This window comes from Anas acuta, chromosome 1 (genome assembly GCF_963932015.1).
Source record: "Anas acuta chromosome 1, bAnaAcu1.1, whole genome shotgun sequence".
NCBI lineage: Eukaryota > Metazoa > Chordata > Aves > Anseriformes > Anatidae > Anas > Anas acuta.
Genome location: NC_088979.1, coordinates 17,096,194 through 17,122,122, shown reverse-complemented (window position 1 = coordinate 17,122,122; position 25,929 = coordinate 17,096,194). Strand labels below are relative to the sequence as shown.

The following is a 25,929-nucleotide window of genomic DNA, read 5'->3' as shown; positions in this document are numbered from 1 at the left end:
ACCAGGTATCTTAAACCCCAGCTGAAAGAACTTTGAAGTGTTTAAGTGTTTATCTCTTGTGAAAGCTGTGTGCTAAGCAGGCTTGAAGTAATTAATAACTTTAAAATAGCAAATTAAGCAACTGCACTCTAAGAAGGTAGTTGTTCTACTAGCAGCATTACATGACCTACCCAGAGAAGTCAGTTTCAGTGGCATTTGAGAAGGAAGTGACAGGAGCACAGTTGACATAGACATTCTTTATTGTCAGGTCTTGATACATCATCATGATTTCTTATTTTTTTCTTGTGCTGTATAAAAACTTGCATTGAGTCAAAGTTACAAAAGCCCCATTGTCTGTATTGGTGATGTTTTAGAAATTTTACAACAGCCATTAAGGAATTCCACCACTCAGAGGTGGGATGTAACAGGTGCTGCTCATCACTCACGTCAGCATGGTTAAGGCTTTGTTTCCAGCAGCTGTGTGGGCCTACAACTTCTCAATGAGTATGGCAGAAGCACCACCTCCACCGTTGCAGATTCCTGCCAGCCCATACTGACCTTGTTTCAAGGCGTGGGCCATGTGAACAACAATTCTCGCTCCAGACATTCTGATTAAAAGAAAGAATATGCACACCTTAGGTTGAAGGAAATTTGGCTCAAACAAGATCATTGGCAGAATATATAGAACTGATTCATTGGAAAGAAACAAAACTAAGAACATAAAACCAACAAAAAGAACAAACCTACATTTAGAAGCAGTGTGGGCTGTTTTTCTTTAGCTACAGTATTAACGAGCAGAAAGATTTCTGCATATGCACAAACAGAACCTCCACGTTTCTTCTGAAAAAGGAAGTCACCTCTAGGTGTTCCATGTATTACATAGCATCTCTGCCAGTATCAAAGATCTTTCAAAGAAAGTAATGTTAAGTCTCTACTATTAAAAACAAACAAACAAAAAAAAAACTAATGATTCATTTCAGTTTCTTTGGTTACAGCTTGCTATAATGCAGTACAGTACACTCATCCAGCTCATGCCAAGTTAAGACATGTAAATGCTGTCATCAGGCTGTAGAAATTGTGTTTTAAGACAAAAATTCCTATTCCCTTATCAGAGGAAGCTGCTATTCTACAGGAGACATCAGCATATCTTGACAGATTATGCTGGCAAAGATCTAGTGAAGGCAAACTTCTGAACCACGAAGTACTCCAACTGCTTCCAGCTGTACAGCATGGCTCCTTCTCACCTACGTGTAGCTAGCAGATCTGACATGGATTTGTCCTCGCAGCCCTGGAGCTTGCAGCCTCACCGCCCTTAAGAAGGCCTAATGAGATATACTTGAGTCCTGAGTAAATTACAGCTCCTGGAGAACACAGCAGGGAATTCAGGCAGGTGAAGGAACTTCAGAGCACACAATAGCCCCACGGACATCCCTCAGGGTTTCCCCATCTGCTGCATTAGGTGATGGACAACATTTGGCTTCCCTGCAGGGAATACTTGGGACAAGACTAGGAATTTCACTTTGCTGATACAAGGAAATTCAAGTCCCTGTACTTAAAGTCCTTAGGCTATTTTCAAAACTTTATCTGTACATTTTACTAGCTTAACTGGTTGATTAATTATTACTGTTTATTTTCTCACGTTAGCAGTGATTTTTTTCAAAGCTTCGTAAACCTGGATAGCTGTGGTAACAAGCAAGCTTTTATAAAAGGTGGTAGCTACTTGTGAAAACAAAACTGTGATCATACTCTTTTCAAAGTACCCTGACATCTAACACCTGAATTAATGCAAGTACACATGCACTTGCTGTTTAATTTCTTACGCCTCTTCCTACTTGCATTAAATTTGAGAATAAAATCGAGTATGTTAGCAGCATGTAGAAGGCAGCGCCTCCATGAAGAATAAAAAACAATGCAAAACAAAAACCAATGCTTCTTTTACGTACCCTATTGGATGCCCGAGAGAGACGGCACCTCCATTAATGTTTACTTTTTGCGGATCGATGCCCAGCATTTTAATGTTGGCCAGCACCACGACACTGAAGGCTTCATTGATTTCCCACATTGCAATGTCTTCTTTTTTCAGGCCTGTCTCACTTAGAATCTAGAAATATTTATCAGAATAATAATTTCTGTGAAAAAAATAGGAAGCTAAAAGTACTTTGCAGAACTAATTAGGTCTATTTTCAGATGGAAAAAAGCAAAACTGAGGTACTGGAGCACAAATTTAGTTTTTGAAAAGGAAGAAATGGAGAGTATCCTATGACGGGAACATGTTTTCCTCACATTTATACAAAGACCACTGATACACAAAGTACATTTAAAGTCAGACAGTACTGCCATACAGCTGCCAATAGTTTCGTTCTGAACTAGTCTATACCTGTATAACCATATTTATTTTGCCTTTTAGCCACACCAGCTGCTTAATTGCAGAAGTGTAAACAAGGCCAAAGTTGGTGAAAGCAGTAGAAAGCAATATTCTTTTCCAAGAAAAATTCTAAGTTTGTGAATTTGAAGATGTACACTCTAGCCTTGATCCCCTGAAAAACACCTATAGTTTGTATTTATGAAAAAATCATAGTTTCAGTGTTAATTTCAGGAAGATACACCAAGGTTTCAACCAACGATCCAGCACTGAGGAATTTTGCTGTCTTTCAGAAAACGAGCAGTTTGATTCCTACCTTGGGAACAGCATATGCAGGTGCAATAGGAAAGTCAATAGGATCGACAGCAGCATCTGCAAAAGCTGTACACAAAAAAAAGTCAAAAAAGATGTTTAAACACCTTTTATTTTTAGCATATACAATTTTCATTTGTGCAAACAGCAATCCCAGTCAAGGCAGAATTCTGAATATGATGGTCCCTGAAAACAGATACACCTGAAGTGTAATGTCTCAAATGAGTTGCTTAGTAACATTTTTTTGCAGATGTTTGATGTTATTCCACATAGAAAACTGTTTATGACTAACAGCTTGCTGGTATGACACTTAAGATATCAAGGACTGTATTAAGAAGATACAGCCATATGCCTGAGGCCTCATCTTTTCTGTCCTATGAAGGCTAACAGGACAAACAGGATTCTCAGTCAAAGTATAAATATGCTAGAAGGATATTTTCCAGTGCTGTAGTCAAAAGGTAAGAAAAAACTCACCAACTATCCGTGCCAGAGGTTTAACTTTCAGTCTCTTGGCTGCCTCTGTAGTCATCAGAACCAGGGCAGCTGCTCCGTCATTCAGAGTGCTGGCGTTAGCAGCTGTAACCGTTCCTAGAAAAGGTAACGCATTGTTTAAACATGGGAAAATGGCACAGCCCAGGTACATCGCCCAGGCCCTTGGTAATAGATACTGCACTGAGTTAACTAGCAATTTTTCATTATTATTATTTTTTTTCAGATGAGTTTGATTGAACAAATATAGCCCCATGTATTCATACGCTTTATCAAAATGGGAGTTCACGTGTTCCACGCCAGCAGCACCGCCAGCATTAATGCAGGATTCCAGTTAAGACGTAGCTGCGAGTGAACACCAACTTAAGGTTCTCACTGTTCTACAGGCTCTTGGACCACCTCTTTTCACTCAGGCCAGCTTATACTGGTGTGAAAACAAGGTTTGAATTTCTTGGTAGGATATTTCCTTCGCAGGCATTTAAAAGTTAATGGTTCACTGTCAGTGCAATCAGTACCCTTCACTCTAACAAAGAATCTGTGTACCTGGTAAACAATTAAGCAGTTGATTTAACAATATTTACCATTTTCTTTTTGGAAAACAGCTTTCAGCTTTGGAACTTTACTAAAATCCACACGTTTATATTCTTCATCTTCTGTCACTTCTGTATCCGGCTTTCCTGAAATTCAAATTCAGTTGAGATTTTTGTAGTACAGTCCATTTTTAACACGTTCTTCAATTAAATGCTGCCTTATTTAAACAATTCATTTTAGCTGAAAAATGTAACTAATTTATGCATCTCAAAAGTGTGTGAAAATGAAAAAAAATATATATTCCTCGATCCCATTTATTCACAGCAAATCCATTTATACTCTTTGATGGGTGAATGAAAGGGACAAAACATATTTTTAAGGTGATTTACAGAGAAATTAGAACATGTCATCAAGCTGTTCTAGCTAGATTCAATACCTAGTCATCCAACATACAAAAAAAAATATAGTATGTAACATTAGAGAAAAATTAAAATAAAATCAGATTACAGGTGATTGACTGCTGGTCATCAGAAAGTCTGCATAGCAGAAAATTCTTAGCTCTTCTGAAGTAATAATATAGATATACATACACAGGTAGGGGTTTTGTATGTTCTTGAGATCTGCATATTTACGCAGCATCATTTGTACTAAATACAGACATTACGGCTTTCAATGAGAAACAACTCATTTTATCACACCTTTCCATAATACCTTTTTTTGAAACAGTGACAGGAACTATTTCATTTTTGAGTATTCCCGAATCCCAGGCTGTTTTGCTCCTTGTGTAAGAGCCTATGGCATAAGTGTCTTGTTCCTCTCGTGAAATGGTGAACTTCTTCGCCGTATTCTCAGCACAGTTGCCCTTGGAGAAAAATCAGACACGTTATGTTTGGTATTTCTGGAGAGGTGAACTAGAAACTTAAATAAAAAAGACAGCAGATTTTCAGAATTGAACGTGGCTAATATTTGGTGTTCATTTCTACAATCATGATCAACCAGAAGCTTCTGCCTTTAAAGTGTGAACTTCAGATTTAGCACCTGTTCTCTGGATCCAGATAATCCAGCTGGGAAGGAACACTCCTTACAAGGCTTTTGAGTAAATTAAAGAACTGCATGCAAAGCAAGTTTTAAAGTGCTTAGGCTGACTTCTTCAGAGACTGAAGAACACTGCTCAGCCACAGAGCAGTGTGTTTGCATCATCTTCCTAGCGTTCCCATGCCACTGCTGGCTGGTCTATTCCAAAGGTTACAGGAATGGGTCAACAAATACCTGCCTGAATACTTTTTGTCTAATAACTGGAATGAAATAATTAGAATGAAATAATCAAATCATAAATAGATTAATCCATCAAAATTATATAATCCTTATTTGTTATCAACGTTGGCCCAACACCTGGGAACAAAATTTAAAAATAAATAAATAAAAAGGATACTCATTCAGTCAACGTAAAAGATTTATTCTGAATGAGATTTTGTTCGGCCTCTCATTTCTGCAGAAAACTCAATCACCACAAAACCCTCTAGTACTGTTCCCCCAGTTCCTCAAACAAGTTCACTTCTGCACACTTTGCACACGTGAAGTGTTCACAGCACCAGCAACTTGGCCTACTGCCAGAACACAGACACGGGTGAGTTCCTAAAGCCATCGGATGGTCCTTCCTTTATTTTCTCTCACAGACCATTAAGAATTCTCCAAGCAACCTACAGCTCCTATAATAAAAACACACATTTCTGAAATAGCGTCCCAGTCTATTAAAACTTTGTGTATTACACCAAGCTCCCAGAGGTTTCCCCCTGCCCACCAGGAACTAGCGAAGTCAGTGTTTGCATTCCTATAAAAAAAATAAAAATCCTCATGGTCAAAAACCATTTTAGCTGAAATTCATGAATGGTTTTCAACCAATAGCCTAAGCAGCATGCACGTTACTGCAAAACCAATACAGCAAAAGCAGTGAGGTCTGTACCAAGGACATGGAACAGCTACAGACTGCAGAACATTCTTCATGAGATGTTTTCAGGGACAGTAGCAAGAACACTAACTTGGCAGTAAATAACACCCTACAACTGTGAATTACTAGAGGCAAGGTTCAGAAATGTTGGTACGCTGAAAATAGTTCCTCTCCTTTCAAAATGTTCTTTCCTGATGCTTGCTCTTCACTATCTTCACATCAGAATTTTTCCACACCCATCCCCAGTTTGCAGCTGTTTGTCTGATGTAAGTTACCGTGCCGATGAGCCAAGTGCATCAGCTGACTCCAACCTTCTAACAGAAGATAGGAGGTATGTACATGGGAGGGAAAGCAAACATGAGAGCCCACCAAGCCCTAAGAAGTGGTTACCCCCAAACACAAGTAACTCGACTGCTCTCTCCTACACCAAGAGAGAAAGCAGTGGCAGAAATTGTGGGGTGGTTGGTTTTTTCAATCCCTGTTCTAGGCTGTTCAGGCTTCAATGAGAGACAAATAAACATTAACACAATTTTCTACTCTGTTTTGACCTTCTGTGTAGTCTGTCCATCACAGTTACTGCAGGAAGCCTAGAAATGGAAAACATTTTCCTCCCTCAATGTTCCTAATTTCTAGGTCTGCTACATGAAGCAGCCTAATAATAAATGTCTTCAAAGCAGCATGAGGTGTATGGTGGATAATTCAGAATTCTGCAGGAATATTTACCATATGGATATGGTTATAGACATCTGTGAGTCCATCTTTTACTATCAGATCTTCCAGTTTTACTCCTCCGTACGGTGTTGCTCCTCTGCTCATTGTATAGGGAACGTTAGACATGCTCTCCATTCCACCAGCAACCATTACATCCTGCTCAAACAAAACACGTTCAAATTATTAATAATGCAGCGTGTTCTACATGACTTCTGGGAACAGATACTAAGAAAAGCTTAAGAGTGGACACTTTGTATTTCTGAAGAGTCTTAGAGAAAAAGGGAAAAAAAAAAATTATGCATTTTGAAGGCAAACAGCAGGGACAACAGCTGAAGAGAGCTAATCTGTGCTGACAGAGCAGCTGGACTTTTACCTGGAATGTAATTTTGGAAAGCTGCAAGAGCCACGTTGGTCTCTTGCACTTTTACTCCAAAAGCTTCCAAGATCAGATTGTAAGTTTTACTTTAAACAGTTTCTTTCTCCTCTAAATTTCTCATTTTTGCTCTTCGTTAGCAGCTCCCTATGGAACAAGCAGCAGCCAGAATCTAAGAGATCAATCAAGAGACAGAAGTTTAGAAGTACCTGCAGTTTTATGTAATATTGTTACACCTCACTACCTAAAGAGAGATGACTTCAGTTTTTTTCATCTGAAATTCCAGAAAAAAAAAAAGTGACTTTAAAAAATAAAGATCACTGAACTTGAATTAAGCCGAATCATTGTGGGTGTTGATAAATCAGTTTATTTTCCAAGCTGAGACAGAACAAATACAAACAGCTATGAGGACCATACACATATCTGCTCTTCATCAGGCTACAACCCGTAAAAGCCCTGGCACCTCAGCGTGTGAAGAACAGACTCTCAGCTGTGATTAATGGCAATTTTGAGATACAAAAAATTGCAAGAAAAATTAAAAAAAAAAGTAGCATTAGTCTTTGAGACTGATAATATAACTAGAAAAGATATTTTATATCAAAAGAGTAATAATTAGGTCTCACAATTGAGACAAAAATAATGGTTTGGATACAGGAACAGCAGCATGGAGTAATAAAGAAAACAAATGAGGCTGCAGACAAATGGAAAGGCAGGGAAATGGGAAAGGCAGCTGAGGCACGGGAGCAGCAATAGAGCAAAGGCACAGGAGTCGTGTGCATTTCAGCTCCATCACGTGAAAGACTTGGAGTTAAAGCAGTTGTTTGTACAATGCTAAATGCGCACTGACTCAAGCCTCTGGGATCTATCCCTGGTTCCCACCACAGATACCTCGCAGTCTGCAGCCAAGAAAAACAACCCCCCCCCAAAAAAAAAAAAAAAAAAAGGCATTATTTATAGCTCTGAGAGCACTAACTGTGCAGCGGGTCTGCTTTTGCTTGGGCTGGTGGCAGAGCAGTGCCAAACTCAGCTCAAAGCCCAGCTTCCTTCAGAGCGCACGGCCTGTGGCTGTCAAACCAACCACATCCGTGCCCACTGCAGTGAACTCGCTGGAGGCACGTTACTAAATCCAAAACGTGGCTGTTTCCACAGCTGGACCTGATTCAAAGTCCAGCGGGAGGACTTCCACCGAGTTCAGCAGGCACTGGGTGAAGTGCTGCTCCCTGCACAGCGAGCCCAAAGCAGCATGCAGCTGCCCAGCTTAAAAAAATGCTATTTTCACATGGGGGATAATGTATACAGAGGTAAGTATATTTCTCACTTATGAGCCATTTATTTTGTAAGCCAAAAATATATGTTGAACTCACAGTATCTGCACTTTAGAGAAAGGATGTTGCCAAATGTTTTAGATTCAGAATTAAAAGCAAAACTGTTTCTAATTCACACTTCTGTATTATTCTTTGCTGCCAAGCATTTAGCAGCTTGGTGAAAATGGTGCATTGTCTCATCCTTCCATTCAAGTACAGAATTTTTCCTATTCATACAGAAAATCTTAGAATACAGTTGGCAGAGATGAGTAATTCCCCTCCAACAAGCTCTTCAATGAAAATGCTGTTCAGCAACAATAGTTTCAGCTTCTTTGGTAGCAATAAAAAGCCTGAAACATCTTTAATGTACTTTGAAACAAGATTGTTTTAATATGTACATTTAATTCATTTATGTGGTAAAAGGATCTGAAAGGCAAGATTAAATCTCTTTCAACAAAATCTAAATTTAGGGGGAAAAAATCTTGAATTTTCAAATCAGAAAGCTTGAAGCTCCTTTATTATTTTATTTTTTTTTGGGGGGGGGAAGGAGGTACAATAAGGAGAGGATGCAAATACCATAAACCAAAATCTACCCTACTTGCACAGCTCTAAAAATTAATCTGACAGTTCCCTAACTACAACACTTTTTTTTTTGTCCTGACTTAAACCAAAACATATTTGAGTAACTATAACATTAAGGTTGCATGACCTAAATAAAACCTCGCTAATTAGCTCCATTATTGCAAGTCAAAACACAGCCCCAAATCAAGGACCCCAGCCATCAGCAGGACGGGATCTACAACATCAGTTGTGTGTTTTTTCCATAAAACAGCACCAAAATTCACATACCTGACTCCCACACATCAGGCTTTGTGCTGCCATCATGATTGATTTCATTCCTGAAGCACAGACCTTATTGACAGTTGTAGTAGGAGTGCAGATGGGCAGACCTAAGTCAAGTAAGTTACACAAACAGCTATTATTTAAGGGCAGACTACCTCTGTGTTGGTGTTTCAACAAGATTTCATATGGGACTAATTTTTATGTAACCCCAGGGCATCCAGCTAGCATTATTTGGCCTGCCCAACTTCACCCCTGATTACTGTCCTTGGAGACTTCTGTCACTTCTCTCCTTCAGGCAACAGACTCAGGTGACGAGAGGAAGCAAGTGAGGATTCAGACAGCAGCAGATCAGAGAACAGCACTATTCCTCCTCCTCACAGCCTGACCCCTGACTCTAAGAAGCACACAACTGAAAAGCCACGAACAAGCTGCTGCCAGTTGCTAAATCCTACAAGAAATTATCCCAGCAGTACAGGAACTCTCAACCTATGCAGTACCGAACACGACCAAACTTATTAGGTGTCACCAACATAATCACTGAGATGTTATTACTGCTACTGAGTGTTCAGGACAACAGCTTTGCGTTCTCTTTCTTACAGCTGGGCTCCAAAGCCCTGCATGGGTGCCTCTGTCCTACGGCTCCGCTACCAGCACATCACCTCCATGCCAGCCATGAGGTGGGGAAACTGGCCAGGGGAGAGAAAAGAGCCATATCCACCCCTTTGCCCCTGGTAGCAGGGGTTCCTTCTCTTTCAAACAAGTACAGGGACACAGACAAGGAAGCACCCAGTTCTGCCTGGACCCATACATTTTTTTAGAACCGTACTAAGGCATGGAAAGCCAGCCCTACAGCAAAAGGGAGAAGAAATTTGTGCTGTAGTCAATGTAGTCATGCGAAAACTGATTCCTGAGCACTGGCACTGTTGGCTCACTTACATGGCTACAACAGAGCCTTTCCCCCCACAGGAAGAGCAGCATGTGCAGCCTGTCTTGCTGAAGGGCTGGGCTCAGATCCAGACCCCGCCTTAGCTGAGGGCTCCAACCCCTCCAGTTCACCAGCAGCTCTCTGCAGAAAGGTGAGACCACCCTGAGCCCCGTCAGGACACTGCGTACCTGCGCCCAGGACTGCTTGCCTTGCCGGAGCTTGTCCTTGCCCAGCCTGCAAGACATTCCCCATGTACACTTCTTTCACTTCTTCCACGGGGATACCTATAAAACAAAACTCCTGATTTGAGATTCTTCTCACAAAAGCTGTGATTCCCTTTTACGAGCCTTCCCATTACAGTTTCCCATAGTAAAGGGACAAAGCATGCCACATCCAACCCGTGTGCTGAAAGCACTCCAGGTCTGGTGCCTTCCAGATCTGGATCCCCACATTCTTAGGACATGAGGAACTGGGGATCCCAGATCCACAAAGCTTTCTACCTCCAAGAATTATGTCCAAAGAAACGGGTTTGTTGGTTTAATGCCTGCAAGCCAAGCTAACAGCCAGCTGCCACCACATGGAAGGGGCCTGCTCTCCCACTGCTTCTCTTGCAACAGCCCTGGTGTAAAGTTCTTGTAATTTGCTATTTCAAGAAGCCAAATCTGTAGAAAATTAACCCTCCTCTTCTCCAAAGTGACTTTTTGCCTGATTTAAAAGTCTATGAAAAGGCTCACAGGGGTGTCAGACAAGTGTGAGTACCCATGTCAAGAAATGGAGAGGACAAGGACAGAGCCCTGGTTTCAGCAGCAAGTAGCTTAGGGGTGTCACAGAACTACAGCCAGACAATTAGCTTGTTCAGTGGGATTTGGATTAGCACAGATATTCCTAAATCATATTCTGCTTTTAGAAGCAGCATTTAATTCAGACTGAAGCAGGTTTATTTAAATACCATTTGTGGATAAAGATATAAAAGCACTAGAAGTAAAAACAAAACAAGACACCAGAGCCTTCTGTTTAACAAGCAACTTAAAACCAGAAGACCCGGACTGACAACATTCAGAGCTGTCTGATGTTTTCTCATGAAAAAAAAAAAAATATATATATTTACCAGCTCTGTCAATTGCTCCTTTAATTGCAATGGATCCCAGTTTGGTGGCTGGCAGTGATGAGAGAGATCCCTGGAAAGAGCCAATTGGCGTCCTTGCAGCGCTCGCTATCACCACTTCCTAAGAGGAAAAGCACGGAGTGAAAGTCACAGCATCATTACACATGCACACACACACAGCAATGTTTTAAATTTGTTCACTTTATTCGTGTCACAGCTTCCCTTTTATCCTGCAAGTAGCTCACAGCACCAGAATTATCTTTATGAATGCATGCAGCACGAGGAATAACAAATGCACAAAGAACTGGGGATCTGGGCACAGCTGCAGGGCCACAGTCTTGTGGGAGGACAGAGTTGGGGCAGGGTGGCTCTGATGGCTGGGGCACTGCAGTGAAGGGACACAGGCTGGGAGGCTGAGGTGTGAGGTTGTCCTTCAAACGAGAGGACAGCTGGAATGCACTGAGCTCTGCCCTGGGGTGGGCAATACCCGAAAGAGTCCCAGGGCCCTGCAGGGAAGAGGGTCCCAAGAGAGCTGGGTAATATTCCAGGATCCCCTCCTCTCAGCTCAGGAGCGATGCATCCCAGCACAGAGGAAGGGCCTGGGGATCCTGGTGGACACCAGCTTGAACTTGAGGCAACAACGTGCCCTCGCTGCTATGAAGGCTGAGGACAACCTGGGCTGCATAAACTGAAGTGTTGCCAGCAGGTCAAGGAAAGTGATTCATCCCCTTTATTCAGCACTGGTGGGGCCACACCTGGAGTGCTGGGTCCAGTTCTGGGCTCCCCAGTACCAGAGGGACCTGGGCACACTGGGGAGAGCCCAAGGCAGGGCCAGCAGGACGATGAAGGCACTGGAGCATCTCTGCTGTGAGCAGAGGCTGGGAGAGCTGGGGCTGCTCAGCCTGGAGAAGAGGAGGCTCAGGGGGATCTCATCCGTGTCCCTAAATCCCTGACGGGAGGGTGCAGAGAGGCCGGAGCCAGGCTCTGCTCAGTGGTGCCCAGTGCCAGGACAGGAGGCCATGGGCACAGCCGGGCACCCAGGAGGCTCCCTCTGAGCACCAGGCAGCACTGCTGTGCTGGGCGGGTGACGGAGCCCTGGCACAGGCTGCCCAGAGGGACTGTGGGGTCTCCTCCTCGGGGATCCTCAGAAGCCGCCTGGAAATTGTCCTGGGAAATACGCTCAAGGTGACCCTGCTTAAGCAACCTCCATTTGGTCAGCTCCTCAAACCCACTGCACTAATGCATAAAGGTGTCCTACCAAATGCCAGGGAGTTTAACAGCAGTGTACTGACAGGGTCTGTACCCCACAGACAGTATTGTCATCACTGGAGCTTCCCTCCCGATTCCACTGCAGTTATATGAACATTAACCCCACGCTTAGTGAAGTACCACCTTGGGCCTTGGAAGAGCAAGAAACCTACCAGGCTTTGCTAAAACTCCATCAGATTAAAGATCTGCTTATGTGTAAACAGTGGTTTCAGACATGGTATGACATTCAATCCATGCTTAGTAGTCTCTTGAAACAGATTTATTTTATTTTGCCTCTTGGCTTTGATGTTACATCAGCGTGACTACCTGCTAACCCTGGAAGAGCAGCACGATGACCTGGCACCACAAAGATGCACGTTTCTGATCTCTGGTTATCCTGGACAGCTACTGATAACAATCAGCAAAAACTCCAACTGTGCTGGTTTAAATGGAAGTTTGGTCAAACTTCACAGGGTCTCACCTTGACTTCTTTATTCAGGGACAAGCAAAGAAACAAAACACTAGAAAATATTTAAACCAGAAAAAAAAAGGACAAGTTATATTTGGTCTGTTCCTGTATCTCCTTCTTTGGAGCCGTGATTGACTTAAGTGATAATAATGTTAATTGTTAATGTATTAATCGTTCACATTACAACAGCACAGGAGGGGGAATAGCACACAAATCATTTCAAAGAGCATCATCTGTATTGACATCATCTGTATTCTCCAACAAATGGTAGAGAGCTACATTAAATTTAAGTTACCTGATGTAATTCTAACCAGTTCTGTTCCACATTAACAGTCAGCAAAGCAAAAAAAAATTGGGAAATTTGACCTTTATTCCAATTTTTGCAGTAACGTGACTTGGGCAAGAGACACGCTGTCAACAATGCAGGTTTCTTGTGATAACTTTCTGAACTTCAGAGGTTAAGAAGCAAATATAGCAGGGATGGTACTTTATACTGATGGTGCTCAGATGGTACTTTATACTTACATTTAAAGTACGCTGTGATGCATAGCCACGGCTTGTATACTTCAAAGCCTGAAAAATAAAGACCTCTTAATTTCATATGAAGAAAGCCAATACATTTCAGTAAAGTACCACTTCCACAGAAGTATTTTTCCCCAAAAAGTACTTTTAGAAGCAAAGACTATTAAAACACAAAAAATGCCTTTTTTATATATCATCTAATACAAAGTCTCACCATAACATCTATGATAAAAATATCTTCTGAAAAAATAATCAGATACTCTTTCAAAAACAAAAAGCATTTTATTTTTGGAAAATCTGTTATAGACTCATTAAGGTTGGAAGAGACCTCCAAGATCATCTGGTCCAGCCACCAACCTACCACCACTGTCACCCACCAAACCCTGTCCCCAAGCACCACATCCAACCTTTCCTTGAACACCCCCAGGGACGGTGACTCCACCACCTCCCTGGGCAACCCGTCCTAGTGCCTGGCTATGTACACTTACAAGCAGTCCGACAGCCAGGGAGCTACCCATCTTGAGAAGCATTAGTCTGTCTACAGCAATACAGCAACAGTCTGTCTGCTTCTCCGGACTTCAGTCCATCCACTGCTTTCATTAAATTCACTGCTTTTTAAATGGTGGCAGTTCACACCTACAGCATCGTTTCATTGGCATTTCGTGAGCAAAATGGGAATAGCAAGCTCAGAATGCTACAAGAGATGCCAATGAAACCTAGGAAAGGACAGAAACCACACCTGGACATAATGACCCACGGGCAGGGAGCTCCATGTGAGCAGCAGTGCTATGGGCAGAGATACACCCGCAGGTGTTACTGCAAACCTTGGGAGCTATGTTCCAGCAGAAACCAGACGTTTAAAACACAAAGAGGTCGAGCCATTTACTCAGAACACGTTCCAGCACACTGATGGCACTCTGACCGCTGGATGAGCTGAAGAACTGCTAATTAAAAGTAAAAACCACCCCCAGACACCAGAGGCACCATCCACCTCACAGCCAAGCCCGCTGTACTGCGCTGACAGCTCAAAGCACAGCCTGTTTCTCTCTCCACCTGACAAGCTCCAACTAACAAAAGCCCTTTTTCCGATTTTTACATTATTTTCCCCCCTCCCAGCTCAGGGTAGGGTTTCCAACGCAGAATTTTGAACAAAATTCCTCTCAAAGCGCCCTTCATCCGCACCGGGCTCCAGCACGGGCTGTGAAGGCTTCGCTGGCACCAAACCCCTCACAGCACCCTCACCCCCCCCACACCCGTGCCCCCAGGATCCCTCCCGGACCCCCCCCCACCAGATCCCCCCTGCAGGGCCCCGCACTGGATCCCGCTGCTCACCAGATCCCGCCCGGCCCCCGCCTTTGAGGCGCACCGCAAGGGAAGGAGGCAGCGCTGCAGCCGCCTCCTGCCAGCCGCGGCCATGCTCCGTGCCACCAAAAGGCTTGTTACTTAAAAAAAAATAATAAGAAGAACAAAACCAGACTTTCCGGGCGGCGGGGAGCTGCCTCACAGCTCCTCACAGCCCCTCACTCCCCCTGCCCCTGCCCCTGCCCCTACCTCACCTCCTCCCTCCCTCCTCCTCCTCCTCCTCCTCCTCCTCCCCCTCCCTTTTTCTCCTCCTCTTTCTCCTTCTCCTCCTCCTCCTCAGACACAGCCATGACCTTGGCTGAGCCCCCGGGGCCGCACAGCGGTGCCGGGCCTGTGACAGGACGGAGCCGAGCAGCGCCCCCCACTCCCCTCCCGCCGCCCCCCCCGCCCCGCGCCTCACCCGCAGCAGCCCGGCCACGGCCGCGCGCCGCCGGCCCAGCCCCGCCGCGCCCGCCATTTTGCCGCCGGCCCCGTCACCTTCACGGACAGCACCGCCCCGCTCCCCCTCCCGCCTCCCCATTGGTCCGCGCGGCGGAGGCGGGACCGCGATCGGCCCTGCTATTGGCTGGGCGCGGTGCCATGTCAGCCCTGCCCTCGCCCCGCCTCACGGGGCTGAGGGGGTCGCCTCAGGGGGGGGTCGCTGTGGGCACCGCCCGTCCCCATGAGGCTCTGATGCTGTGGGGACCTCGCTTTGCCCCCATGGAAATAAATCACAGAGTCGTTAAGGTTGGAAAAGACCTCCAAGATCATCTGGTCCAACCATCCCCCTACCACCAGTGTCACCCACTAACCCATGTCCCCAAGCACCACGTCCAGCCTCTCCTTGAACACCCCCAGGGACGGTGACGCCACCACCTCCCTGGGCAGCCCGTTAAATTCATCACCTGACCACGTCAATTTTAGAATGCTGGGTTGTCATATTTTCCGCTGTGCTTTATCACCCACGACACCCTGTGCCCCCACCTCCCTCACTCCGTAAGCCCAGGTAGCAGGATGGCACCCATGCAGCAGGACAGCTTTGCACCTTGGGCACAAACCGCAGTCCTCCAAGCACTGAGGCACAATCCCACGAGAAATCACGTGCCTGTGCGGGTACCCTTGAACTTGAAGGGCTTCCCAGGAAAAGGAGCACTGATCCTGTGACTTACCAACAGCTGCAGCAAAGAAGGCACGCAGCAGGATGGTAGCACCTTGCCTGGTGCTTGCCTCTGCCTGGCCTGACAGGGTGACAGAAGCTCCTGCAGCCTGAGGAAGGACACCTGCATACGACAGCTGTTAACCTACTTTTGCACACCAGGACACACATAGTTTCTTTACAAACCAAACTGCCTCCCCTTCCCCATTTGAATATTTATTAATTTATTCTGGAGGAACCAGGACAGGTTTCCACAAATTAGGGTTACCTCTGACTTGTCATCTAAAATAGCTATACCCTGTTGCTTATTACAGCAGCTGCAGTGCGTTACAAGGCAGACACAGGGGCAACAGCCCCAGCAATTGCCTCCTGTTATTACAATAGAGAGGGACAACACCTTTCCAAGCCCTGCTGCCAGCCAGGCAGCCTGGGGGGCAAGTAAAAGAGACACAGCTTCAGCATCCCTTGGCCTTTCCCCTTTGCTTCTTTATACAAACCCTGCAAGTAAGGGGCTAGGTTACCATCCATCTCTTCCCTAGGTGTGCCAGGAACTGTTATTTCTGAGGAGCCTTTCTCTGCAGCTCACGTGCTTTAGGCCTCCTTTCCAGCCCCAAAATGCTGCCCCACTAGTACAGTAATACCTCTGCCCTCTTTTCCGAGTGCAGCTCTTTGCAGGGATGTTCACGGTCCTTTCAAAGCAAGGGGGACACTTGCCTTACAATTGGGTTTGCATTCCCAGGGTGACAGCTTCCCTGTCAGTGCTTACAAAATTCGGAGAACACATGCCTCACCGTGTGGCTAGAGTTCCAGTAAATACCAACCAGCCTCAGCTATGCTTTTCAAGATACTGCATCAGTGTCCCAATGAAAGGGCGAGGGATCCTCTAGTTTTAAGGCTTCCTGCAGCCCCGTTCACAGGGAGTGGTATTTCCACAGAAGATCCAGTGCTCTCAGCCCCTGCGCAGCCACAGGGTTTTGCAAGACAGCACCCAAACACGCTAATTCAGGAGGATTCGAATGGGTGCTGTTTCCTCCAAGCTCCCATTCTCACTATAACTGCTCTCACAGCCTTTGCTAGTTTATTTCTGCAGAGTTTTATGACTCCATGTAACTGAGCATATTGACGGTGTGCTGCGATGCCCCTGGGGTCCTCTGTGCTTCGTTAATCCCCAAAGAATTAATGATGCCATTACCACATCCCACCATCTGACTTGTCTGCCTACTCCTGAGCGTGAAGTCCTGCAGATCTCCCTCCCACCATCCACCCCCTGGTGTCTCAGATTTCCCTCCTGCTCTGCACACCCCAGCACCAGGCACACCAGCCCTGGCTGCTCTGAGCTGCAGTATTTGCAGCTCTCACCCTTCTTGCCTCACAGTAAAACAGTGGCATATTCATTTCAAGCATCAAGCATCTTGGTGACAACCAAGCACAATGCAAATCTTGCTGAGTTTTTCTCCCTTTTTTTTTTTTTTTTTTTTTTTTTTTTTGAGACTATTTCAGCTGAGGTGAGGCATCCTGGTAATTCCATCTCATTTTCCCAACTCCACAGGGAGGTCACCCTGGCCAAATGCTGTGGCTGTGTGCCAGCCAGCCACCCAGTCTGTTCCTCGCTCTCCCTTTGCCAGAGCTCACTGGGATCCTGCCAACTGTGCCAAACGTCATGCACCATGGCCAGCATTCACATCATCCCAGCTGGAAAGGTGTTTGGACTCCCAAACATATTGATTGAAGTGATAGGACACAAGGGAAAGGCTCAAACCGCACCAGAGGAGGCTTAGATTAGAAGCCAGGAAGGATTTCTTCATGGGAAGGGTGATTAGGCACTGGGATGGGACACCAGGGAGGTGGGGCAGGCACCAGATCCCATCATGGAAAGGTGCAGATCCCATCATGGAGAGGTTCCCCCAAGTCTTCAGAGCTCTTATAGGATTGTCAAGGAATAAAACTGTTCTAGATGCCACTTCTCAAGCCAAACAAAAGGGTTCTCAGGAGAGCATGCTGCTTCCCTTTAAGATAACAAGAACATGAGGTGGCGTAATTGCCAGTCCACATGGGAGCTCCTACAGGTTCCTTCATCACAATCAAGCAGCTGAACTTTTCCTGTAGCCAAGGGGAATGTGCAGCACAGGCCAGGCCCGGCAGCCAAGCTGCACCCGAGGCACAGCACAACACAGGCCCGTAGCTTCTCAGGTTAGCTGGTACATGGACAAGCACCTCTGTGATGCACTGTGATCTTCTGCTTAGGACACTGCAGGAATGTGACATTCAAAACATACAAAGCATTACATCCCTGGCCCACAGGGTAGTTTATCAGTTTTCAGCGATATAAGTGTTAGGTCTATGGGTATTTGGAACATACAACATAGCTCTACAGTGAAGTTATTTTATTGCTTTGCATTTTTAACTTTCCAACAAGAGGACAGATGTTCCTGAAGTAACATTTATTCAAGTCAGTCTCAAGCTGCAGAACAACTCTAGCAGATAGAGAAGCTCAGTAAAGGAAAAAGAAACATCTCATCCCCAGAGTACACATTCCAGGATACGAAGCTCCTACTCAAGCATCAAAAAATACAGCAAGAACTCCTTTAATGAGGCAAACCGAAAATGCACCTAAGCCAGCATTCCCTCATACACACGTGTGCCTGGGGATGCAGCAGGGTGCACTTTCCCCTAGGAAGTGGGAAGGTAAATAAATGGAGAGTTTATTTACAGCAGCTGTGCCCTGACCTCATGCCAAGTTATGGGATGGTGGCCACACACAGCAGCAGAGGATGCCGCAGGGGGAGGAGGGAAGAAATGCTTTTGGCTGTGGCATGTCTCTTTCCACAAGGCAGAAGCCACAGAGATGCCTTCACAGAGATGGTGGGCACTGACAAGGCTGCTCCCCAGCATTTTACAGTTTTGGCCCTGGGATCTCCCTCTTCATTGTTCTCCTCCCTCCCCCTTGCAGCTGTTGCTTCCTCAGATTTTTATTTTTTTTTAGGATAATTCATATTTCAAAAAGTAAAAATCAAGAAGAGATTTGTTTATGGACTTCTTACACATGAATTTACCCAGCCTGTTTCCAGGGGGAGCTGGGGATGCAGGCAGCAAGTCCTGGTGCAGTGTTTTAAAGAAAGCTGCTGATTTTTATCAGATACCTGACAGTGCTGATGCTACAGGACTCTGAAAATAGTGTTGCCCTACTCTCTGCCATTCCACTTTTGGAAACCTCAGGCGCATTCACACCTGAATTTTCCCCAAGCCCTTGCTTCCCTGTTTCCATGCCTATCAGCCTTCCTTGCTCCTGCTTGGTGTGGAAGCCTGTCAAAAGCTTCTGGCAACAGGCAAGGCCCCTGGCACGAATCTGGCTGCAGTGACTGGTGACATGCCACAGACAGCAGCTCTTCCATGCCCCAGTGCCCCCAAAAATGCTGGCTGAACAGCATTGGGGCCAGGGGGGCTTACAGGCATCTAGCACACCTGCTTGGTGCAGTAACTCCCACACAGTACCTACCTTGATCCAAGTTCCTCCCACTACTTGCTACAAAACCTGCAGGTGTGCCGATTTCCTTCATGTCTTTAGTGGTAGAAACCAACAGATAGCAAAGCCTGAGCTGTACACACATCACGTTAGACCACGGTCCTAAAAATGGGAAAAGCAAACAAAAAAAAACAATAGTGCATTCCCTTCTTTAATTCTTTTATCATCACTTCTCACCAATAGCATCTATAATACACTGATTTCACAGCCGCTGTCACTTTTCAGTCTTTTAGATGACTGAAAATGACCAATGTGCCCTCTCCCTTCGCTTGGGAGGTGAGATTTGCTGTGACCATGCCCCAGATCGGCAGACAACACACCACCAGCCCTTCTCTCTTACAGCTTTCAGATCACTCGCGGGATGCAGTGCACAGTATCCAGCTGAAGTTACACAGTGGATCCCCATCACTAAATCAACTGACAATGAAAAGCAGGGACCACACCTGTGTATTGTTCAAAGTGATGTTTACAGGTAAAGCAAAGACAGAAATAAAGCCCCACTCTTAGTTCAGTAGGAGAATGAAGCAGGGTTAAAACCTTTTGTATTTAGGCCTCTGATTCTGGCTACACTGTGATCAATGTAAACTGGTAGGAGCTGATTCAGCCAAGCAACTGCTGTGATAATTGGCTTATTTCTAGGGAATGACTTCACCTGGAAGACCACTGTTGTGAAAGGCAACATTTTGCCCTAAGAGTGAAGAAAAAAAAAATGTTTAGGGATAATGGCAACATGCTATGAAAGCTCTACCTACACAAACTGCCAGCTGGAAAATTACCCTGTGCGCTCAGTCACTCAGAACTACTACTTACTCCACACAAATAATTCTGGTATTTGCATACACCAGAAAGCACAAAACATTATGTTTAACTGGTGCACTTAAAGAAAAAAGGAGTTGAAACGTAAGAAAAAAAAATCCCATTAGAAGACAAGGATGATTGGAGAAGAAAAGCCATGTCAGTAAAAGCACTCACGTGGGCAATCAGCGGTTTCCCCACCTCTGTTTGCTTCGGGCAGAATCAGGCACCTGCCGGACCCATCAATCTGGCAACAACAGCAGTAACTTTCCGATATGCTCATTTTAAGTAACTGCAGAGACCCAAGAACCAAAATATTCGGCAATCCAATTACATCCTTACTTACATGGAGACATAACCAGTTTTAAAAATGCCTAAAGTCAGGCACCCCAAGCCCCTTTTGGCAGGGCAGGTGTTGATAAATGTGAATTGCAAGACTTACAGCTCACCTCGAAATAGAATTTGGAAAACTGAAATAACTCTATGTATATCCTCAAGTACTTGAAAATCACAACAAGAAAGGAACCAAGTCTTTAGCTCCCCCCCATTTTTTGTTGTTTTAAATTTTAATTTTACTCCAATCAAGACTTTGGGACTTGCAATCTGATACATTTCATACGCTATTTTTCAGGAGCAGTACCCAAACTAGACTTAAAAAATTTTGCAGGGGAAAGAGACCAAAATATCTTGCTAAAAGGAGTAGTCTTTTATATTACATTTTTTATTTTGCAAGAAAATAAATTATACAACTTAAAAAATAAAATTCAAAAATTAAGCAGTACATCAAAATAGTTCAGCTGGACTGCCATACAGAAACTACCACCATTCAAAATTGTACAGCATTATTATCTTGGTAGTGGCACACATTCAAAATTGTAAATACCATACGTAGATAGATATTACAACTCAGGAACTCAAGTTTGCTCAACACTCCAGACTACATATAGTGTATATGACAGGAAAGCTTTCATGTATTGTTTATTTCACAAATATGACCTCAAAGAATTACAAAGATAGCATCCCAGTCATTTAGATGAAAATAGAAAACAGTTTGAGTTTAAGATAGCAAATCTTTCTGTAAAACTATCAAATCTTTTTGCCAATTGTATTTTTAAAATTTGCACTTTACAGGACAATGGCATCCCAATGCAAATCAATGCAACATGTGAACATTCAGAACACTTATATCAAGTTTAAAAAGGTGAAAACAAGAAAGTCACATTTTCTCTTGGAAATGTAATTGCATTACAGTCAGAACAAATGAAAGATGAACAAAAATAGGAGCTAGGGACACCAACTGTGGAAAGAGGAAAATGGAAGACTTCAGAATTGAAACTGAGATACTCATCACGTTGTTGGGACAGAGAAAGTGTTAACAGTATTTTTTAATTAAACCCATTAAGAGTGATTTTTCCCCCCTCTCCTACAACAGATTTTTTTTCCCGTAGCTATTCACCGTGGCAGTGTGTGTGGCAACATGTTTTTCAGATGCAGCACCTCTTTAAGCAAGGTCTTTGGACATGTATATTCATAGCTAAAAACTGCAGCCTTAAAAGTGCGTTGTTGCCATATTGCAAGTGAAGAATAGTTCATTTTCATTGAGATCTGAACTCTGCCCTCCCCAAAGAACAGTTTACCCCAGGTATCTCCCTGTGCCCCAGGTGATCCTAGTTTTAAGTGCATATTGGTGAACGTGACCTGATGAAGGATGCTAAATGAGATTCTGCATCTTTAACAAATTTGCTGGTGTGATTCTCAGATTTAATAAAAAAAACCCGACATCCATCTTCGGTATATATTTGAAGAAAAATGACCATGTCATAGGCACATTACCAATTGTATTTCCACATTCCAGGAGTTGAGAAGTATATAGATAGCATTTAGGTTATACTATTCCGTATTTATTAGTTGAGGGAAGATGTAGCTCATTAGCTTTCAGCAACCTGTTGCTTTCTGCATACTCTCTGCCTTCCTGAACAGTTGTATCTGAGATGGAGCCTACCAAATCTTAATCAATGGCTTCTTAATTTAGCATTATCCCCTTTGCAGCTCCTTCTGTGTGACAATTTCATACCTGTTCTTCAACGGTTAAGGGCTGGAGTTCCTTATGTTGAAAAGAACGTGCTCAGACTGTCATGCTTTAGGGCTCTGGGTTGCCAGTTTCCCTCCAACAACCCCAAGTGAGCGTTTATTACTTGTAATTTAAGTTACAAATACTGAAAGTCTTGCAGCACAAGGTTTTTATTAGAATTTCATTTTCTAATATTCCAAGAGTTTAAGTGGTTAACTACACAGAGCACCACTTGCTTCTGATTCTCAATAGCAACACCACAGGGGAACATAAGAGATGCAGTATTTTTAAACAGCATCTACTTGTGACTATCAGTAAAAACATGTAACATAAGCGGTGGCATTTCAATCAATTGTAATTTACCAGGTCTTGATTTCTCCCCATCTCTTCTTGTTCATGAAACCCTCACTACTGCAAACTTCTTAGGCAAACAGATGTCCAAGTACACACTGTTCTCAGGCAGTCCCATTAGCATTTCCACTACTAACAGCACGCAGCCTCTTTAAGAGGGCAAACAGCCATTCTTGTAGTGAGTTCACTTTCAAACCACTCTTATTTTATCCTTTACTGCAACCATGTTAAATAAATCTCTTCCTCTATCTTATTAGAAGGCTTTCCTTTTTGACTAAATTATATCCTCTACCCCCTTTCAACCATCAGAGAAGACAAGACCTTTAGATGTTGTACTTGAACTGGTAAAAAAAAAATAAATTGCACACTTGCAATTTGTATAAGAATATTCATACATAACTGAGTAAAGCTCAACTTACCTTTTGTCCCAAGACAGGCACTCTGCTCCAGTGATTCTTATAAATTACAAGTCCAGTACATGCTGGGACATTTCAGAGTAGCAGAGAGGCAGGCATTGCCAAACAACTACTTAAGATGATTGAAAATAGAAGAGGTAACATTACAAAGTTGAAGATCCTGATGTGTATTTGGCACTCTCTCTGCATACACCAAACAAGGTATTTTTCCTTATTTTTTTTTCCATTTTCACTAGAATTGTATTTCCCATCCTGCCAATTTCAAAATAAAAAGCAGAGGGTTTGTTTTTTATATAAAGGCCTTGACTTTCAAGGAACAAAACCAGTCAAATTCGATTACATATGTATGTAAGGTTAGAGTTACCAATGAGGAATTAATACAGGGATCTTTAAGTGTTATCCTTTTCTGGGGGATTTGTGCATCAATTACTATTTAATGCATTCAGATATATGTAGTCATACTTAAACATTTGGAATACAAATATTAAATGTACAAGGAAATACACTTAATATTTCTGTTCACTATAACAGAACCACCTGTGAAAACTGTTTGTAGAGTGAAGTATCATTCAAAAACGCTTTGCCTTCTCAAAAAGGATTGTACCAAATCACCTGTCCAAATAATGTAAAGTAACAAATAATGTGTATCCACTTCTTTACAGCAATTTAAAAACAATGATCTCTTGCTTAAGGAAAAATATCACCCATGAGTTGGAATTAGTTTTGTGTCACTAATGTGTCAAATATTAAAATCCAGTTACTAGATTGAAGCACTGCTCTAGCCAACAGATTTTAACTGTAACAAATACATATCAGTTTGTGAGGCATGTGTGTCTCTCAAATGTTATTACATAAAAAGGATCAAAGGTGGACAGTACATTACTCTGTTGATCCAAAACACAAAAGTGAAAGTGCTACTTCTAGTCCTAATCGCATTTAAAAAAAAAAAAAAAACACAACAAAAACCAAAACAAAACTAATAGCAGTTCCTCAGTGCATGAATATTTGAATATTTTTTCCTTGTGCAAGTACTGGTCATCTAAAAACCCAAACCTGTATTCTTCCCAGTGGGTGTAAATCAAATCTACTTTTAAAAGTTCACAATGGGCTCTTCATGAATGCAAGTTTCCCACAAAACAGCATGCTGTTAAAAGTGTGCAACATGAAGGGAATGCCATCATGCTAGCTGAATGAGATTGGCAAAATATAGTCCTCTTTAAGGTAAGGCAGGGATTTTAATATGTAATGAAAGTCAAAACAAGTCCTTCTGCAGCACAAACTGTTGCAGCTGTCTGTCCAAGCACCCTTCCATTTATGTTTTCAGCATCTCACAGAGTCCTTAAATTATGCCATATATATGAAGGTGTTGATATCCGACTCGTCTCTTCTGATATATTTGTGCTCTATAAGCCATTCAATTTGCTCTTTTATCATTTTCTTTTGTGGCAAGAACATGTTTTTCAATATTTCTACCAGTTCAGTCTGAAGCTGGGCATTAGTAATTTTCTTCCGCATTTTCATTATTTGGATGATAGCCTCCTGGTGGGGAACAAGAGGAAAAAAATTGAAATATCTGGTGGAAGTGACAAAGTGACCACAGTATTAATAATTGGCTCCTGGTTAAGGCAAGGCAGCAAAGAAATCTATATTCTTCCTAACAAATCAAATATAAAAGTTACTTTGCCATCATAAATACTGCACTTAAGACATGCCTCAGTTAAAACAAGACAGTGCCAACATCTGTTCTGGCTTATATATTTATTAAGTGAGGGCCAAATCTTAACATACTTGAAAAGAGAGACTCCAAACACAGTGTTTCACCTTAGTGAATTATAACCAGTTGTCCAAGTGGGCCATCATAGACTTTAAACACTAGAATAAAACAGTAGAAAGATCTCCTGGAAGTTTCTATTCCCCTAGTCTTATAAGAGAGAACAAAGTAAAATAAATCCAAGAACGTTTAGAAAAGAATGTAAGAACACTCTTTACTCGCAAGGTCAAACAACAGAGTTTATTACCTTCTAAGTTGTGGCCAAGAACTTGACAAAACTCAAACCAAAGAAGTACACAAAAGGCTCATTTAGGATATATTAAAAACATGTTTAAAGTTACAAATCCCTGAGGCATACAGCTTTGAATTTGCCAGTAATCAAGCACTAAGTGTAAGTCACATTACTTGTCACTTACTGCTGTATTCCTTAGCCTAAGTAGATCCCAAGCTGTCTTCACAAAGCAGTTGATAGTGTAACAGAATGCAGCACTCGAGATGCATGAGAAGTATGACAACTCCAATCAAAGGTGAATCTACTGTTACTTTTTATATCTAGAGTGTTAGTCACTAAAACCTAATGTTCATTCACCTGTCCTTCCTTCTCTGAGCAGAAGTCACATTTCCAGGGTGAATACCTTGTGAATACTTCGTGAAATGCACGTTTTGTGTCAAAGTGACATTCACAAGGAGTTCTTATTTGATAAGAACCACTAGGCATAAATCCTCTGGCTGAAAGAACATCCAGGATGTTAGGTCAGGTGACACAGTTTACAACTTGACTGGCTTGGAGTCTAATCTGCCTGATCAGGAGAAACCTGCAGTTTGGTGGTAAAAGGGGATTTTGAGACTCCATCACAAGTAACAATGGGATGCTCCCCCAAATGAATTGTTGAGAATTGTCAGCTAAAATGGTTTGACATGATACCTGACTGAGAAAGGACAATCCACCACAAAGCAGGCTGTACAGCCAAGATGCAATTACAAACTTTCCCTCTAGGTCTCTCAGAAACCTATACCACTGTCACGGTAGAGTGATCCCCATCTCTGAGATTATTCTCTCTCTTCACACAGAGTAGCCAAAAAGATCTCAATATCGTCTTCATGTTGCTGGCTCAGTAAGTCAACTTTACCCACCACTACACAGTTACGCCTTTACTGCTTGCTTAATAGCTGCTCTGTCCTGATTAATATCGTAATCTGTTACGTTAGAACAGGAGGCCAATAACTACAAGTACACAGGCACACACACACAAACAAAATCTGTTATTCACAAAGTAATAAAACCATACAGCAGAAGTAAGAGCTCGTAGGATCCAGAAGCATTCCTTTCGTACATCAAAATTCAAATGTGGACAACATGCAGTAGCAGTAATACAACAAATGA

At 43.1% G+C, this 25,929-nt stretch overlaps 2 protein-coding genes across 3 annotated transcripts in view; both read right to left on the bottom strand.

Moving 5' to 3' along the window:
- Positions 1-221: 221 nt before the first annotated feature.
- ACAT1 (acetyl-CoA acetyltransferase 1) lies at positions 222-14,997 on the bottom strand. 2 transcript variants are annotated; one of them, XM_068670463.1, is made up of 12 exons: positions 14,884-14,997; positions 13,125-13,172; positions 10,886-11,003; positions 9,966-10,061; positions 8,859-8,959; positions 6,345-6,488; positions 4,385-4,535; positions 3,724-3,819; positions 3,128-3,241; positions 2,658-2,722; positions 1,923-2,080; positions 222-587 (listed from the first exon to the last, which is right to left on the bottom strand). In XM_068670463.1, the coding sequence occupies exons 1-12, from the start codon at positions 14,938-14,940 to the stop codon at positions 467-469; spliced, it is 1,269 nt and encodes a 422-aa protein (XP_068526564.1). In that variant the 5' UTR covers positions 14,941-14,997; the 3' UTR covers positions 222-466. The 2 variants fall into 2 exon arrangements, with proteins under 2 accessions (XP_068526564.1, XP_068526575.1); XM_068670474.1 differs by lacking the exon at positions 14,884-14,997 and adding an exon at positions 14,454-14,645.
- A 5,639-nt stretch (positions 14,998-20,636) lies between these two features.
- The window catches only part of CUL5 (cullin 5), a 32,959-nt gene continuing 27,666 nt past the window's right edge, over positions 20,637-25,929 (bottom strand). Inside the window, exon 19 of the mRNA XM_068670388.1 lies at positions 20,637-24,313. Within this exon, the coding sequence (XP_068526489.1) occupies positions 24,119-24,313 (195 nt within the window). The 3' untranslated portion in view covers positions 20,637-24,118. The remainder of the gene's footprint in view (positions 24,314-25,929) is intronic.

Coding starts and splice junctions, on each gene's coding strand:
- ACAT1 (XM_068670474.1), bottom strand. CDS start 14,537: ATGGCCGCGGCTGGCAGGAGGCGGCTGCAGCGCTGCCTCCTTCCCTTG. Junction 13,173..14,453: donor CGGGGGCCGGGCGGGATCTG/GTGAGCAGCGGG, acceptor TTTATTTTTCAG/GCTTTGAAGTATACAAGCCG. Junction 588..1,922: donor TCTCTCGGGCATCCAATAGG/GTACGTAAAAGA, acceptor TCTTTTAATCAG/AATGTCTGGAGCGAGAATTG.